The 19225-nt window shown below is 40.0% G+C and overlaps 1 protein-coding gene across 2 annotated transcripts in view; it reads left to right on the top strand.

The window, feature by feature from the left end:
- The window catches only part of CFAP36 (cilia and flagella associated protein 36), a 37599-nt gene that overhangs the window by 13499 nt on the left and 4875 nt on the right, over positions 1 to 19225 (top strand). For both annotated transcript variants that reach the window (XM_060187245.1, XM_007525467.3), the window contains exons 5-7: positions 6977 to 7064; positions 9396 to 9447; positions 16267 to 16369. In XM_060187245.1, the coding sequence (XP_060043228.1) occupies positions 6977 to 7064; positions 9396 to 9447; positions 16267 to 16369 (243 nt within the window). The remainder of the gene's footprint in view (positions 1 to 6976; positions 7065 to 9395; positions 9448 to 16266; positions 16370 to 19225) is intronic.

Here is a 19225-nt window from a genome sequence, read left to right as displayed (position 1 = left end):
ATAGTTGAGAATAGAATTTGAAAGTTGGATTAGGGCAGAAAGAATTCCCAAACTTGAAAAAATATAAATACAATTAACTGTTTACCACATTGATCTGACCTGGGGTTCATGTATATTCATTTTTAGCACAGGAGTTTGTATAGCCTCCAATTCCCTGTCAGTCAGAGTTCATAGTCTGTGGTCATAGCTGGGAACATTCTAGGCTGTGCTCATTACAGAACCAGTCTTCCTCAAGTGGCAAAGTAGGATGTCCCAGCCTCCAATCGGGGCAGTCCTTAGTATTGCTACTTTATAGTGAGGGTAAAGTACTGGAAGGGCCCACAAAAAGACTTATGATGACATTCCTGATGGATTTCCATTTACCAGTGAGGGATCTGTTGGGGATCAGGCAGTGGCACACTGGGTTAAACACACATAGTACAAAGCATAAGGACCTGCACAAGGATCCAGTTCCAGCCCCTGGCTCCTCACCTGCAGGGGGATTGCTTCACAAGAGGTGAAGTAGGTGAAGTAGGTGAAGTAGGTCTGTAAGTGTCTGTCTTTCTCTCTATCTTCTCCCTCTTCTCTCAGTTTCTCTCTGTCCTATCTAATAAAATGAAAAGAAAAAAAAGTCCTCCAGGAGCACTGGTTTCATAGTGCCAGCAGTGAGCCCCAGCAATAACTCTGGAGGCAAAAAAAAAAGGGGGGGTAGGGATGATCTGTTAGAGGTCTAGGTACATACTATATATGGAGGAATCCAAGGATTCCCTGACTCAGACCACAGATGATAAGGTGGCCTGGCATTGGCCAAAAGGGCCATCATTAAATGAACTAGAGTGTTGCTCAGTAAAGGACTTAAAAAAATATTTTATTTATTTATTTACTTATTGGATAGAGGAAGAGATATCAACAAGGAAGCGGGAGATAGAGTGAGAGAGAGACCTGCAGTACTACTTCACTGCTTGTGAAGCTCCCCCCCCACCTGTAGGTGGGGACAAGGGGCTTGAATCTAGATCCTTGAACATTGTAAGGTGCACTCAACCAGGTGCAATGCCAGTTGGCCCAGTAAAAGACTTATTAAAACACTTATGTAGAGTAGGGGGTTAGCTCACCTAGTATAGTACGAAGACATGTCATTTTAAACACGAATTTAGATATGTACTGTCTTAGTTGTTGGGGGGGGGGGTTCACCATCCGGAGGTGGCTTCCCGCGCAGCTTCACTTCTAGGAATTGCAGGTTGCGATCTCTGCACGAATCTCTGCGTACTCCAGCTTGTCTGCCTTCAGACCGGACCGGCGGCTGGAGATCTCGTGTGCCCAGTTTCGGCAGGGAGCCCGGGGGTCTGGGAGGTCCGGGATCGTTCCAGAATTCATAGCAAGAGGGCAGGCGGGCCAGCTTTGTAGAAGGCGTGGGCCTAGGTGCCCAGGGGTGGCGGCCATCATAGGCCGCCGCGGCCCTGCCCCATGGCCCTGCCATGTCTGCTGCCCTGCTCACAGTGGCCGAGCAGCGTGGAGGGATCATGTGTCCAGTGCCCTGTGGAGAGCCGGCTCCTGTGGGCTGGCCTGTGTGTTGGCATTGGGCTCCTGCGTGCTGGCATCGGGCTCCTGCGTGGTGGCATCGGGCTCCTGTGTGGTGGCATCGGGCTCCTGCGTGGTGGCATCGGGCTCCTGTATGGTGGCATCGGGCTCCTGTGTGCTGGCGTCAGCCTCCTGCGGGCTGCGGGGCTGCAGGCGCGGTGCGCGGGGTTGTCTGGGTGCAGCCGGCTGGCTGGCTGTTTAACTGGGTGGAAACAGCTCCGCGCCTCGCCTCCCGCCCACTGGCTCTTCCCGCTGGCTGTTCTGAGTTCACCCGAGCGAGTGGAAACCACAGAGTGGTCCAGAGATAAATGTTCCAGAAACAGCAAAACAGTCTCGTGAAGAAAGAGCAGAGGCCTTTGGAGATCTCTTCACAAGCAGAAGAGAAGGCCATAGTGCATAGGTAGCCAAATTGTCTTATCTGAGAGATGCGCAGGTCAGCCCCACGTTGGGTGCCATTTGTTGTTAAAATTCGTAGGCTCCAGCCAGGCTGGCTAGCTTCACGGACGGGTAACAGAGACTCGGAGACATCGGCTGGGCAGGGAAGCTGTATTTCTTTATTCAGGAACAACGATTCATAAACTAAACCAAACTAAGCACCAAACAGAACTCTGCTGTTTCTTTGCGGCGGCGCAAGCACTCTCTCTTACTCTGCAACTCTCCAACTCCAGACTCTCCAACTCTCCAACTCTGGAACTCTGAAACTCTCTCTTACTCTCGAACTCAGGAACTCTGGCACTCAGGAACCCTGGAACTCTGGCGGGGTTCCTAGGGGTGGGGCCAAGCGGGCCCGCAAAAACTAACTGGACTGATCCAATTCTCTTGGCGGGGGAGATCTAGAACAATCCAATGTAAAGCATACAACAGGGGGTTAGCTCACCTAGTATAGTACACACCTTACCATGTGTGATGACCTACGTATGAGCTCCTGGCCCTCACATAGGAACAGGATGCAAAAACACCTGATTGGTATTTTTAGCAAATTCCCAGGTGATGGTGAAACTCCTGGAGCCCCTCTGAGAACTGTTATTCTAGGGCAGTGAGAAGATAAGATTGCACTATCATTAGGTGAAAAGGAAAACAATTTAAAACGAACAAAAAAAAATTTGAGTCTTGGTAACCCTTTTTGTCTTTACTTTAAAAAAATTTTTTTATTTATAAAATGGAAATATTGACAAGACCATAGGATAAAAGGGGTACAGTTCCACACAGTTCCCATCACCAGAACTCTGTATTCCATCTCCTCCCTTCAAAGCTTTCCTTTATTCCTCTGGGAATATGGACCCAGGATCATTGTGGGGTGCAGAAGGTGGAAGGTCTGGCTTTTGTAATTGCTTCCCCACTGAACATGGGTATTGGCAGGTCGGTCCATACTTCCAGCCTGTCTCTCTCTTCCTAGTGGGACAGAGGTCTGGGGAGGCGGGGCTCCAGGGCATATTGGTGGGTCATCTGCCCAAGGAAGTGAGGTTGGCATCATGGTAGCATCTGGAACCTGGTGGCTGAAAAAGAGTTAATATATAAAGCAGAACAAATTGTTGACTAATCATGAACCTAAAGGCAAGAATATTGCAGATGAAGATTTGGGTAAAGCTAGTAGGTCTATTTTAGATATATTCCAAGGGGCCCATGACTTTACTCATTTTTGCCTGAGTCTGATAGCTAATATGCAGGTGGACCCAAGATATTGTTGGGGAGATGATGTCATAGTTGAAAAAAGGACTAGGAAGCTGCATCAGGGAAAAGATTAGCTCACAAATATGGAAAAAGTATATAAATATTGTTAACTATAAACCCTATCAATTTGATCTGGGGCCCATATTCAGCACAGGAGCCTATGTAACCGCTGCATCCCTGTAGGTCTGAGCTTGCATTCTGTGCTCACGGCAAGAAACATACCAGGCTGCTTTCATTGCAGGACCCATCTTCCTTGAGTAGTAGAGTATGTTGCCCAACCTCCCTTAGGAGAATGAAACATTTCTTACCCTTGTTGATCCACATCGAGGACAAGGTCCTATAGGGCCCCACAAAGAGGTCCATTATGTTGTTCCTGATGGAGATGACCAGTGGCAGTGGAGATACGGATCTGTTAGGAGTCTAGGCCCATCATGTGTGTGTGGGAATCCCAGGATTCCCTGACTAGGGCCCTAGGTGATGGTGTGGCCTGATAGTGATTATAGAGTCATCATTAAAGTATGTTGGTCTCTTGTCCTTAACCAGTTTTTTGTAGTCCTTACTTTGTCTGAAAGGATAGCTTTGGAGTGGTTGAGGGAAGTGAAATAGAAAGCTTTTATGTTTTTAAACATACTTGTGAGTCCACTATCTCTTTTTTTTTTTTTTTTTGCGTTGCCAGGACATCGTGCATGTACCATATGACCATTCTGGGCTGATTTTTTTCAGAAAGGCAGACAGCGAAAGAGAGAAGAGTGAAGTTTCCCCGCCCCCCTTGCAGATTGGGGTTATGTGCTATTCTTAAAAGGGAAAATGAGACTGAAATATAATTCACCAGGTAGGACAGGTGTTTTGTCTTACTTGCTTCTTGGGTTTGAGTTGTTCTAACAGCACATGGGAGTTGCACAGCACTGGTGGTTCTTGTGATATTTCTCCCTCTTTCCATGTCTCTCTATCTGAAATAAGAAAACGTCAGTCTGGGAGTGGTGAAATTGAGTATGCACAAAGCACCACTGCTACTTCTGCATTCCATCCATCAAAACAAGTTTGGGAGAATGAGATCATTATAATTAGCTTAAATCATGAATCACTTGTGTTATATTTTAGGACATTTATTTATTTATTATTTATTTATTTTACCCCAGTGCACTTTCAGCTCTGGCTTATAGTGATATAGAGGATTGGGAATCTCAGGCATAAGAGACTGTTTACGTAACCATTATGCTACCTCCTCACCCCATGAGTCATTCTTGAGGTAGGAGAGGAGATTCTTTACTGCCTGTTAACTGCATAAACCTGGCTTATAGTTGTAAGGCAAGGGGGATATTTATTTATTAATATGAGAGAGGGCGAAAGAGAAAAACCAGAGCACCACTCCAGCATATTTGATGCTAGGGATTGAATTTGGGACCCTCATGCTTGAAATTGAAAGCCCAACATTTTATCCACTGTAATTTTGTGGGATGCTCTCTCAATAGAACTTAAAAATTGTTGCTGCTTGGGAAATGACAAAGTGGATAAAGCTTTGGACTCTCAAGTATCAATTCCCAAGTTCTTTTTTCTCATGAGAGACCATGTCACTGAAGCTTCCTTCAATATACAAATGTTGTGGTTCGTGCCCATGACAAAGCAAAACACTAAGTGAGTTTATTTTTCTGGCCCAGGATCCCAAGTTTGATCCCTAACATGGCATGTGCCAAAGTGATGCTGTGGTTCTCTTTCTGTCTCTAATAGAAACAAACAAATAAATGAAATTCTTTGTTGAGAGAAAGACCAGAGCCACTACTCTTATTATGGTGCCGGGATTGAATATAGGGCCTCATGCATGTAAATTCTGTAGTCTACCGCTGTACCTCCTCTCTAATTGCAGAATGCTTGTTTGATTATTTATTTATTAGAGAGACTAGATAGTTTTGCTCTGTTGCTGGAAGTTGAACCTGTGGCCTCTCAGACCTCAGGCATGCAGTCTGTGCTCTGACAGGCTGAATTATCACCCAGGTTCGTATAGAATTTTTAATACTTGAATTTAAGAATGTTGCATGACTTAGATTCAAGGTGAGTACCGTAGAGTACTAAGGGTATTGATTATAATGAAACATACCAGTACTTGTAGTGAAAAATTCAAAGGCTTTCTAGACTGTTGGTTTAATATTATTAATTTAGAAAAAAAATGCAAGTCAGCATTATTTTCATGATTTTGAAGTACTGCATTATGTTGCTCTATTCTTTCCTTAGTACTTTTAATTTTAAGTAATCCTTAGGAAATTATTTCTTTTGACTGAACAAAAAATGCACTTATGATTGATGATTTGAATATATTCATTTTCTGGTTGTGAGATTGTACTACAGCTTTGGGGAACCTGAGTAAAGGATGCTTAGCATCTCTCCATATTATTTCTTAAAATTGCATATGCAATTGCAGTTATCTCAAAATAAAAAATTTAATTTAAACTTCAGTGAGATTAAAATAATAAAGCTATTTTAATTTTTTAATTTAGAGCAGATTCAGGATCCCATAGTCATATGTGGATAAAACAGGGGAGATAAAAATCAAGAGACATTCTGCTTCTGTTGGGAGAATATAATAACTAAAGATATGAACAGAACACATTACTAGTCAGCCTGCTTACCAGGGAAATATAGGTAATAAAGTAAATTAAAGCAGTACTTAAAATTACATGTTATGAGTTATTTGGCTTGGACTGAAGTTGGTATTTCCCTGGTTTATAGTTATTAAGCTAGCATATGAATAAAACTACTGAACACAGAGACTATTCATTTTTATATTTCCCCAAAGTGCTTAGCATCATGTGTTTTTTACATGTAGTAACAGAACCCTTTTCAGTAGCATTTGTTGTAGTATGAATGGCAAGCATATTAACATGTTATTTCAGGGCTGGGGAGATAGCATAATGGTTATGCAAATAGACTTTCAGGCCTGAGGCACCACCATAAACCAGAGCTGAGCAGTGCACTGTTAAAAAAACATGGTCTGGGTGGTGGTGTACCTGGTTGAGCACACACGCTACAATGTACAAGGACCTGGGTTCGAGCCCCCAGTCCCCATCTGCTGGGGAGCAGCTTCACGAGTGGTAAAGCAGAGCTGCAGGTGTCTCTCTGTTTCTGTCCCTGCCTTTCTCTCTCTCTCTCCCTTCCCTCTGTTTCTGGCTGTGTCTATCCAGTAAAGATAATAAAAGAAGTTAAAAAACAAACAAAAACATCCTATTTCAGTTAACAAGCTACTTTGCTTTTGTCAGGTCTTTTTTCTCTTGAAGAAGGGTGTATGATTTCAGTGGCATATTCTCTAACAATATATGATTATGGGTTATAATAGTTGATGTTATTTTTATTTCCATATGTTGTTCCTAAGTAATAAATTCTTGGTAAAAAAAAATTTTTTAAATGGTGCTTATTCCCTAAAGAATCTCTTAGTTAGAAAGATTATAGCTTAGAACATATTTTTAAGCAACAGGTCTTTAAAAATTTATTTTAATTTTTTATTGAGAGATATAGAAAGATTCAGAGAGAGAACAAGAGAGAGACTAGAGTACTAGTCAGCTCTTGCTTTTGGTGATGGTTGGGATTGATCCTTGGACCCTGAAGCCTGAAAACTTTTTGCATAACCATTATCTGTCTTCACAGTTCAAGTGATAGATTTTAAAATGATTGGTACTTCTTATAAAGTGGAATTTTGAGAAATAAACTGTTTTCAGTTGAGTTGATATTCTCCTATGTGGTCTTTGATTTTGAACAGGTGTGTTACCTGACTGCTTAACAGATGGTTCTGATGTTGTCAGTGACCTTGAACAAGAAGAAATGAAAATCCTGAGGGAAGTTCTTAGGTATTCTTTAATTAGTTTTTGAATGAATTATTATTAATTATGAAAGATTTTCTGTATAAATGCTTTTAAATTCCCTACTGAAGATCATGGAAGTATTTGTCTTTTTGATTCTTTTTATTTTTTAATTTTGTTTTTATCTATTTATTGGAGAGAAATCATCAGAAATTGAGAGAGAAGAGGGAGGTAGGGAGAGAGACAGAGAAAGACCTGCAGCCCTGCTTCACTACGCGTGAAGCTTTCCCCATACAGGTGGGGACCAGGGGCTTGAACCTAGGTCCTTGTGCATTGCAGCATGTGCACTCAACCAGGTGCACCACCACCCTGCCCCTGTCTTTTTGTTTCTTTTATAGATATTATTATTGCTATTATTATTTTAATGCTGGAACTTTTGTGTCATTAGTTCCACTACTGCTGCTGTAGTTTTCCCCCTGTTCTTTCAGTATCACATGGAGACATAGAAAGGATTGCTTCTCCATTTGTGAAACTTCACCTGTGTGGTGCTTCTGATGACCGGGGGCTCAAACCAGGGTTTTCATGCATGATAAAATACGCTATTCTGAGTGAGGCCTATCTCAGACCTATATTACATTTCGTAAAGGACAAAGAAAAATTTATGGGGCCAGATGGTGGTGCATCTCGTTAAGCCCACACATTACAATGTGCAGTGACCCAGGTTCAAGCTCCTCGTCCCCACCTGCAGGGGGGAAGCTTTACAAATGGTGAAGCAGTGCTGCAGGTTTCTCTCTCCCTCTTGATCTCCCCCTCTCCTCTCAATTTCTTTGTCTCTATCTAATAATAATAATATTCCACTCCTCTCATGGAAATGGAAAACTAATCACCAACAGGAAGATGTTGCAGTAAGACCCAGTCTGATCCTTGGAAAGGAGCATTTTGGGCATGAGGTGATCAGGAAACTCCATGGCTTCTGTACCTTCATATTGAAAATAACTCATACCAGGTGTCTTATAATAGGAGGCAGGACATAAGACCACATAGACTGAATAGCTGACTCAGTGACAGGTAGCCAAAAAGGCAAAGAGGATGATTGAAAGTATCTTTTTTTAAAAAATTGTTTTGCTACTCTATTCCTGTCCCAGCTATAGGATTTCTCGGCAGTTTTACTTGTGGCATGAGGTATACAGCTGACTAAAGGACTTTTTTCTTTTTTCCTTGGGTCCAAAACTACAGTCCTGTGGGAGGTTTTGGAGAAGAGTAGTTGAAGCACTAGTTTTTAAATCTTCTGTAAGAACATATAGGTTTAGAATAGGATACCTACTGTCACTGTGTCACCTGCAGAGTGAAACCTTTGCTAAGAGGAAGAGCAAGCACACACATGATCCATCTTCTAATATCCTGTAGTCCCCTGCCTACTCACATATGCCCAAACTGCACAGCAGAAGAGAAGATAGGCAGGATGGTGGTTAGGAGGATGAGTCTGTGAGAGCTCTGGAAGGAACTCTAGGACTCAATACTAGTTTCAGGATATAAGTGACAGTAGGAGGGATGTAGGGGTATGTGTATATGTGACACTAGTCCATTCACATTAAGATCCTGCTTTCCATGACAGGGACAAATGGGTGCCTGAGACAGCACAGAGTATTTTGTGTTTACAGATTTGAAGAGGTAAAGCTATTTTGTATTGCTGATAAAATAACTTGTAAAATTTGACTAGCACTAGCTACTTTCCTTGTTTGATTGGTGGTCTGAAAACCAATCGTTATTGTCCTTCTGAATTTAATTTTCCATGGGTCTTTAGGGTGTTGTGCTGTTGTATAAATAGTAGAGCTTAGTTATGAAACACATAAGGGTTAACTATTTTTCTAAGTCAGACTGCCCTATTGAACTATTTGTAACAGTTGGTAGCACTTTGTCATAATGACATCAGGAGAGTTTGTGATATTTAGATGCCGCTGGAAAAACTAGAATGAGGAGACTAATGAATCCAGGAGGATTGTATAGCTGATTGTAACTTCCTTTTGAGAGAGCTCAAATCTGTATTAATGGGACTTGTCATTCAAATTTGGGCTTAGAATTTTAAACCTGTTGGTTTTTGATTAGCTAGGAACCATTCACATTCCTAGAAGAAATTAGAGAAACCTACATTTTATGTTTCTAACTATATTATGCTGTTTATGTCTATGTTTATGTTTATATTATGCTGTTTGTTTTCCCAATTGATTGTAAGCCTAAGTAAAATCTGATTTTATACCTTTGTTTAAAAATTTCCTTTTGCATGTTGTAAACTAAGATTAGTATGTTTCTTGGTTGAATACTTGTTCTTTGGCCAAAAAAAAAAAAATTTACCTTCTATCTTATTTTTGTGTATTTCAGAAAATCAAAAGAAGAATATGATCAGGAAGAAGAAAGGAAGAGAAAAAAGCAGGTACCTACAGATTATATTCATATACAAGTATTTTATTGTTATCTCTTGTATGTGCCAAGTTTCCCTGTTAAAGTTTAAGCATATGTTAACCTTAACAGATCCTCATATATTCCTATTTTCTTGACAATTCTGTTTTTAACTTTATAACCTTATTCATTTTAAAAATCACTTAACAACCTGCTGTTTATATTTTCAATGTAGACTGAGGTAATAAAATACTCAAATAGCATTCATATTTTAGAGGATTTCTTATAAATTTTATCCATAACTTTTATATGAAAGAAAGAGATAACTTACTAAGTAGAGTACTTCCATACCATGTGTGAGGCTACAGGTTCAAGCTCCAGATCCCATACCATGGAAAACACTAGGGGAGCTCCATGGAGGGTAGACTGATGCTGTGGTATCTTTCCTTCTCTGTCCTCTGTTATCGTCTCTTAAAAAAAAAAACTGGGAGTCAGGCTGGTTAAGCGCATGTGGCATGAAGTGCAAGGACGGACGTAAGGATCCTGGTTCGAACCCCCAGCTCCCCACCTACAGGGCTCGCTTCACAGATGGTGAAGCAGGTCTTCAGGTGTCTTACTGTCCCCCTCTCTGTCTTCCCTTCCTCTCTCCATTTCTCTCTGTCCTATCTAACAGCAATGACATCAATAACAGTAATAACTACAACAACAATAAAAAACAACAAGGGCAACAAAAAGGAAAATAAACCAATAAATCAATATAAAAAAAAGGGCAACAAAAAAATTAAGAAAAATGCTTTACTCATTTACTTCAATACCATTTTGAATCAGTAACCTTAATTGTTACACGGGTCACTGTAGGCTTCAATATTGCTTGAAGCAAGATGATTCAATTCAGTTACCACATATCCTGGTATATTCCATTCTTCCATTTAGAACTGTTTACATAAAATGCCTATTCTTTCCTAGATAAATTAGAATTTTCCTGGATAAATTAGACATATATCTGATTGAGGTGAAAGAAGTCAACATTTATTTTTTCTTCTCCCTTTTCTTTCTCTTTCCTTCCCTTCTTTCTTTCCTTCCTTCTTCCCTTTATTTTATTTATTATTATTTTTAAATTTCTTTATTGGGGAATTAATGTTTTACATTCAACAGTAAATACAATAGTTTGTACATGCATAACATTCCCCAGTTTCCCATATAACAAAACAATCCCCACCAGGTCCTCTGTCATCCCTCTTGGACCTGTATTTTCCCCACCCACCCACCCCAGAGTCTTTTACTTTGGTGCGATATGCCAGTTCCATTTCAGGTTCTACTTGTGTTTTCTTTTCTGATCTTGTTTTTCAACTTCTGCCTGAGAGTGAGATCATCCCATATTCATCCTTCTGTTTCTGACTTATTTCACTTAACATGAATTTTTCAAGGGCCATCCAAGATTGGCTGAAAATGGTGAGGTCACCATTTTTTATAGCTGAGTAGTATTCCGTTGTGTATTCCATATACCACAACTTGCTCAGCCACTCATCTGTTGTTGGACACCTGGGTTGCTTCCAGGTTTTGGCTATTACAAATTGTGCTGCCAAGAACATATATGTACACAGATCTTTTTGGATGGATGTGTTAGGCTCCTTAGGATATATTCCCAGAAGAGGAATTGCAGGGTCATAGGGTAGGTCCATTTCTAGCTTTCTGAGAGTTCTTCAGACTGTTCTCCACAGAGGTTGGACCAATTGACATTCCCACCAGCACTGTAGGAGGGTTCCTTTGACCCCACACCCTCTCCAGCATTTGCTGCTGTTACCTTTTCTGATGTATGACATTCTCACAGGAGTGAAGTGGTATCTCATTGTTGTCTTGATTTGCATTTCTTTGACAATCAGAGACTTGGAACATTTTTTCATGTTTCTCAGCCTTTTGGATCTCTTCTGTGGTGAATATTCTGTCCATGCCCTCCATTTTTGGATGGGGTTATTTGTTGTCTTGTTGTTGAGTTTGGCGAGCTCTTTATATATGTTGGTTATTAAACTCTTGTCTGATGTCTGGCATGTAAAGATCTTCTCCCATTCTGTGAGGGGTCTCTTGGTTTGGGTAGTGGTTTCTTTTGCTGTGAAGAAGCTTTTTAATTTGATGTAGTCCCATAGATTTATACTTGCCTTAGTCTTCTTTGTAATTGGATTCGTTTCATTGAAAATGCCTTTAAAATTTATGCGGAAAAGAGTTCTGCCAATATTTTCCTCTAAGAATCTGATAGTTTCTGGTCTAACATCCAAGTCCTTGATCCACTTGGAATTTACTTTTGTATTTGGTGAAATACATTGGTTCAGTTTCATTCTTCTGCATGTTTCAACCCATTGTTTCCAACACCATTTGTTGAAGAGACTCTGGTTCCCCATTTAATAGTCTGGGCACCTTTGTCAAAGATTAGATGTCCATAGGTGTGGGGGTCTTTCTCCCTTTATTGGGGGGGGATTAATGGTTTATAGTCAACAGTAAAATACAGTAGTTGGTACATGTGTAACATTTCTCAGTTTTCCACACAACATTCTTTCTCTCTCCCCACTTTTCTTTCTTTGTTTCCTTCCTTTCATCATTTCCTTCCTCCCTCCCTCACTTCCTTCCCCCCCCTTTATTAGGGGGATTAAAGGTTTACAGTTAACAATAAAGTACAGTTGGTACATGTGTAACATTTCTCAAGTTTTCTGCACAACATTCTCTGTCTCTCTACCGCCCTCCATTCCTCTTTTCTTCCTTCATTTCTTTCCTTCCTTCTTCCCTCCCTTCCTTCTTTCTTTCCTATCAGGTTTATCTTTGGGGCTCAGTGCCAATGCTATGAATCCACTGCTCCTGGAGGCCATTTTTTCCTTATTTTTCCTCCTATTTTACTGGATAGGACAGACAGAAAGAAAGGAGGGGGAGATAGAAAGGGAGAGAGGCACCTGCAGACCTGCTTCACCATTGATGAAGCATCCCCTCTGCTGGTGAGGGAGTGGAGGCTTGAACTTGGTTCTGTGTGCATGGTAGTATGTGCGCTTAACCATGTGTGCCACTGCCCAGTTCCCATCCTCTCCCTTTTCTTGCTGCCTCTCCGTGTTTCCCTAAATCTCACTGAAGGGGAAAGGAAGGCAATATAAACTAGCTTTTGGGCCATTAGGTGGTGGGACACCTGGTTGAGTGAGTTTATGATATATTCATGTGACCTAAAGTTACATGTAATTGGACCCTCCCACCCAGATAAGAACTCTGTTTCATGTCTTTCCTTTTTTTAATTTTTTTTTTTAATTAGAGATGAGAGATCCTACATAACACACAAGCATATGCAGTCACAGAAATTGAATTTGGGACATCATGCATGCAAGTTCAGTATTGTACCCACTGCTGTACCTCCAGATTTTGTTTATGAAAGACCAGAGCACTACTGAGTTCTGGCATAAGGTGGTGTAGAAATTGAACTTGTAGCCTCTGGCTACAAGGCATGCAAGCTATTGTTCTAACACTGAGCAAGCTCCATGGCCCTTTATTTTTATTTTTATTTTTTTTATGCATAAAGATGGTGTCTTCTTACTCAGCTCCTGTGGAACAGTCACCAAAACTGATTTAAATATTTATTATTATTTTTTTCCTTTTTCTTTTTCACCAGAGCACTGCTCAGCTCTGGCATATAGTAGTGCGGGGGCTTGAACCTGGGACTTTGGAGCCTCAGGCCTGAGAGTCTCTCCGACCCTTTATTTTATTTACTTTTTTTCTTCAAAATTTAAATAATGCTTTGTTTCAAATATATCCCATTTTATAAGTGGAAAAAAGTACATTTTGTAGCTTCCTCAGATATATAATACTGGTATATACATTATTGAAAATGGGGGGCCAGGCAGTGGCACACCTGGTTGAACACATTACCATGAGCAAGGACCTGAGTTCAAGCTCCCGGACTCTACCTGCAAAGGGATGCTTTATAAGCAGTGAAGTAGTGTTGTTTGTATCTCTCTTCTTCTGTATGTCTCCCTTCCCTCTCAATTCCTCTCTATCCTATTATATAATAGAAAGAAAAAATATATTATTTTTACCTGAGCACTGCTAAGCATTGGCTTATGGTTGTGCTAGGCATTGAATCTGGAACTTTTGGTGCCTCAAACATGGAATTTTTTTAAATCAGAGCTGAGCACTGCTCAGATCTGCCTTACGGTGGTGTGAGGGATAGAACCTGAACCTGAGAATTTGGAACCCCAGGCATGAGAGTCTCTTTGCATAAGCATTATGCTATCTACCCCCATCCCATGGAAGTCTTTTTGTATAACCACTATGCTGTCTCCCCAACAATAAATTATTTTAAATGGAGAAGTACCTTGTGATTTAATAGTTTTTCTCATGGCTAACTTTTTTTTTGCATGGTTAACTTTATTTTTTTTAATATTTATTTATTCCCTTTAGTTGCCCTTGTTTTTTTATTGTTGTAGTTATTATTGTTGTTATTGTTGTCATTATCGTTGGATAGGACAGAGAGAAATGGAGAGAGGAAGGGAAGACAGAGAGGGGGAGAGAAAGATAGGTACCTGTAGACCTGCTTCACCACCTGTGAAGTGACTACCCTGTAGGTGGGGAGCCAGGGGCTTGGACTGGGATCCTTATGCCGGTCCTTAATTTAATATTTTAATTTCTCAGAGTGGGCTGGGGAGATAGCATAATAGTTACACAAAACAACTTTCATGCTTGAGACTCTGAACTCCCAGGTTTAATCCCCCAGCACCTCCATAAGCCAGAGTTTAGCAGTGCTCTGGTAAAAAATAAATGAAAAATAAAAATAAATTTATCAAAATATTTCTCATTGTCTTGTTGACAAGCATTACAGAATAGTGAAGTTGAAGTGTGGGTTTGAACCTATTTCTGCTAAGGCTAGTCATAACTATACTAGTTACTTTTTTTTTCCAGAGCACTGCTCAGCTCTGGTTTATGGTGGTGCTGGGGCTTGAATCTGGGACCTTTGGTGCCTCTGGCATAAGTCTTTTGCATAACTGTTATGTTGTCTTCCTAGCCCATTATGCTAGTTACTGTTTATTTTATTTAATTTATTATTATTATTTTTTACCAAAGCACTGCTCAGCTCTGACTTATGGTGGTACAGGGGATTGAACCTGGTACTTTGGAGCCTCAAGCATGAGAGCCTCTTTGCATAACTATTATGCTATCTTCCCCATCCTATACTAGTTACTATTAACACTGCATACTTTGACATACAAACGTTGGGTTAGAATGGTTATTCACTGTGATAGAATGCCATCTTTTCCATACAAGAGGGTCTTGGTGTTGATCTCCAGGACCACACACACAAAGAATGGAGGATATCTAGATACCTCAGAAAGTAGAAGTTGGGAGTCTGGCAGTAGAGCAGTGGGTTAAGCGCATGTGGTACAAAGCGCAAGGACCGGCTTAAAGATCCCGGTTCAAGCCCCTGGCTCCCCTGCAGGGAAGTCCCTTCACAGGATGTGAAGTACATCTGTAGGTGTCTATCTTTCTCTCCCCCTCTCTTTTTTTTTTTCTCTCCTCTCTCCATTTCTCTCTGTCCTATCCAACGACAGGAACAACAACAACAACAATAATAACCACAACAATAATAAAACAACAAGGGCAACAAAAGGGGAAAAAAATGGTCTCCAGGAGCAGCGGATTTGTGGCGCAGGCACAGAGCCCCTACAATAACCCTGGAGGCAAAAAAAAGAGGAAAAAAAAAAAAGTAGAAGTTGTGGCCTGGGATTGAACGCCTAGTTTTTTGGCATGAGGTCCTGAGTTGGTATCACCATTGTCAGAGTAATGCTTTAGTTTCTCTTTTATTTTGTTTTTCTCTTTCTTTCCTTCCTCCCTTCCTTCCTTCCTCCCTCCCGCCCTCCCTCCTTTTCTTGCTTCCTTCCTTTTTTTCTTAATTTTATAAGAGAGAAATTGAGGTAGGAAGAGGAGAGAGGGAGGGAGGGGGAGAAAGAGAGAGACAGAGACAGACAGACAGACTTGCAGCACTGCTTTACTGCTCATGAAACTTACCCCTTGCAGGTGGGGACTGAGGGCTTGAGCCCAGGTTTTTGCTTATGGCAGTGTGTGTGCAAAACCTGGTGTGCTACTGCCTGCCGCCTTTGTCTCTCTGTTTTCTTCTTAGTAAGTAAATATTTCTAAAAAGTAGGCCACTATGTCCTAGAAGTATCTGAAGATCTTTGGAAAAATATTTAGTAGACACTTGATCAGAAGAGGTCATGTGGGAACACACACATGACATTCCTAGCTAGGATAGTGTCAAGTGTGCCCTGTCCATCCCAAGCTTCAAGGAGTTTTTTTTTTAAAAATTTATTTATTTTCCCTTTTGTTGCCCTTTTTTAAAAATTGTTTTTGTAGTTATTGTTATTGGTGTTGTTGTTGTTGTGTAGGACAGAGAGAAACAGAGAGAGGAAGGGAAGACAGAGAGAGGAAGAGAAAGATAGACACCTGCAGACCTGCTTCACTGCTTGTGAAATCACTCCCCTGCAGGTGGGGAGCCGGGGGCTTGAACCGGGATCCTTACGCCTGTCCTTGGGCTTCGTGCCATGTGTGCTTAACCTGCTGTGCTACCGCCGACTCCTGGAGTACTTATTTATAAAACTTATGCAATATAAAACATTGTTCAGACAAAACAACAGATGGTTATACAAAGATCAGAATATATTTCTCAGGGAGAAAACATCAAGGCAAGGGTGTTTGAAACTGTCATTATCCAAGTGTCATATGGCAGGTACATTTTTTTAGTAATTGTTTTAAACTAATATGTTTGGATCCATTTAGTAGTAACTTGGACAAAACTAATACAATTAAAAAATTTTATTATGGATTCCTTAAGTTATCAGAAGCTAAGACAGAAGAGTTCCCAGTGCATGGTAGTGAAGATGCAAAAATGAGCAGTTCCCAAGGAAAAGGCGAACATTTTGCATGTTCACCCCCAGGTAAGATTGCTATGTACAGAACTTTAATAATAATGAGCATGTGTTCATATATTGTATTGATTGTATTACTTATTACTTTCTCATTCATACTTCAGCTTCAGGAATGTGGAAAGAGAATGTTGAATAGCAGAAGAAAAAATCCTTTGTGAGTTTATAGAGGTTACAGGATAGCGAATGCCCATCAGGAAAAAATAAAAGTGTGTGATCTCCAATCTTCTAAGAGTAATTTGGAATCCAGGGCATTGAGTGAAATTACATCAGGAACCCACCAATTTTTATGCTTGCAGATATATATGCTATAGGATATATTAACATAACATTTGCATTCTGTTCCTTGACTCTAGTTATTCAGAATCTGTGAGTTAGAAACTAAACTTTTAGAGATACTGAATTAAATGAATTAAATATGAGTTAAATGAATTAAAATATGACTAGAAAATCAGAGGCAGTTTATCTAGATGCTTAGTCAGAAACCATCCAATAAATCAATATTGTGGAAAATATTAGTGAATAAACTTTGATATGTGGCAAGTCTATCAAAGTATTATCTCCTTTGTGAAAAAGCAAATAATTCTGAAATTAAGCATGACCATGGATTTAATTCTTTTTATCACAGATTTTAAATAAATAAAAATAAGGAAAGAAAGAAAACAAAGTGTATAACTCTGTAAGATATTTTTATTCTTTTTTTTTTTTTTAAAAAAAAACTTTCTGAACTTGAAAAAGAGGTAGATGAAGAACCAGAGTATCACTCTGGCACATGCAATGATAAGGATTGAATTCAGAACTTTATGCTTTTGAGTCCAGTGGTTTATCCATCACCTCCTGGACTGCTATTTAGCTTTTATTACTATGAGGAAGGGGCAGTGCGATGGCACATCCAGTTGAGTACCATGTTACAGTGCACAAGGACACAGGTTCAAGCTCTAGGTCCTCAGCTGTAGGTGGGAAGCTTTGCAAGTGGTGAAGCAGTGCTGCAGGTCTCTCTGCCTTTCTATCTCCTCCTTCCTTTTTGATTTCTCTGTCTCTATCCAGTAAATAAATAAACTTAACTTTATTTTATATATAATTTCAGTACTTATATCTGTTTTCTATGTCTTCTTTACATCTTGTGTATGACATAATCTGAATAAGTTTGCATTTTATAACTCCTTGTCTATTTTTTATCTTTTTGAACTTGTCTATTAAATGAAGTTGTAGAAAACTGCAGACCATATTTAACTCACTAATGACAGACACTTAAAAAGTAATTTTCAGTGGTCTGAGAGATGGCTCAGTGGATAAAGCACTGAACTCTCAAGCATGAGGTCCTAAGTTCAAGCCCCAGCAGCACATGTACCAGGGTGATATCTGGTTCTTTCCCTCTCCTCCTATCTTTCTCATTAATAAACAAAATCTTTTTTTTTTTAAAGTAATTTTCAAAACCATCCTTTTTTCTTTTTACAAATAAGAGGACAATGGGGAAATAGCTCAGGTGGTAGAATTTAAGATGTAAAATTTGTTTGAGGCTCCTGTGTCCTGGTGTGCTTGACTTCTTTCTCTTTATCTCAGATAAATCTCTCCCCTCTCATATGAAATAAATCTTAAAAAAAAATATGAGTGTAACTGATATTTCAGAAAATAATTTCATAAAAAGTAATGGAAAACTATTATGAAGACCTAATTTGGGAAGAATCATGAACTTTTCTTCTTCCAACCTCAGCACTGTAGTCAGTCTACTTATGCTAGAGCAGTACTCTTGTCAGTTATCTTGTTCAAGCAAAGCTGGATTTCAGGTTTTACTATGCAAGATTATAATCATTTGGAGACATGCATATCATATTCTCTTACTATACTTTTAGTTATTAGCATACTTTAAAAAATATATATATTTTATTTTAATGAAAGATAAAGAGAGAAAGACAGACACCAGGGCACTGTTTAGCTCTGGCGTATAGTGGTTCAGGGGATTGAACTTGGGACCTTTGGTGCCTCAGGTAAGAAAGTCTTTTGCTGGTGGCTGGGTGCAAGGACTGTGCAAGGTCCCTGTTCAAGGCCTCAGCTCCCAACCTGCAGGGGTGTTGCTTCACAAGTGGTGAAGCTGGTCTGCTGGTGTCTGTCTTTATCTCCCCACCATCTTCACCTTCTCTTTCAATTTCTTTTTAACAATAACAATGGAAAAAATAGACAGGAGAAGTGGATTTATAGTGCAGGCACCAAGCCCCAGCGATAACCCTAGAGGCAAAAAAATAAAATATATAGTTTTTTAAGGTTTTCATTTTTAATATTTATTTATTTGTTGTCTCTTTTTTTGTTGCCCTTGTTTTTTAACATTGTTGTGGTTATTGATGATGTTGTTGGATAGGACAGAGAGAAATGGAGAGAGAGGGGGAAGAGAAAGACAGACACCTGCAGACCTGCTTCACTGCTTGTGAAGCAACTCCCCTGCAGGTGGGGAGCTAGGGGCTCGAACCGGGATCCTTACGCTCACCCTTGTGCATTGCGCCACCTGAGTTTAACCCGCTGCGCCACCACTCAACTCACAAAAAAAGTCTTTTGAATAACCATTATGTTATCTTCCCAAGTCAGTGTTATTTTTATGTGAGTCTTTACTATCTTTCATAGGATATATGTATTTGCACTAAAATATATTATTTTTAATTTATTATTTTGAGTCATTTTATATTAAAAAATATTCAGATGAGCAATTGCCATGTTTCTTTTTAAAAAAAATATTTTTATTATTGGATAGAAATAGAAATTGAGAGGGGTTGTCAGGAGGTAGAGGGAGGGAGAGAGAGAGAGATACCTGCAGCCCTGCTTTACCATTTGTGAAGGTGGGGACCAGGTAGGGACCAGGTGGGGACCAGGTGGGGA

Source organism: Erinaceus europaeus, chromosome 3, assembly GCF_950295315.1.
Source record: "Erinaceus europaeus chromosome 3, mEriEur2.1, whole genome shotgun sequence".
Lineage (NCBI taxonomy): Eukaryota > Metazoa > Chordata > Mammalia > Eulipotyphla > Erinaceidae > Erinaceus > Erinaceus europaeus.
The sequence above is the reverse complement of the archived record's forward strand: the minus strand, read 5'-3'. Positions and strand labels throughout refer to the sequence as shown.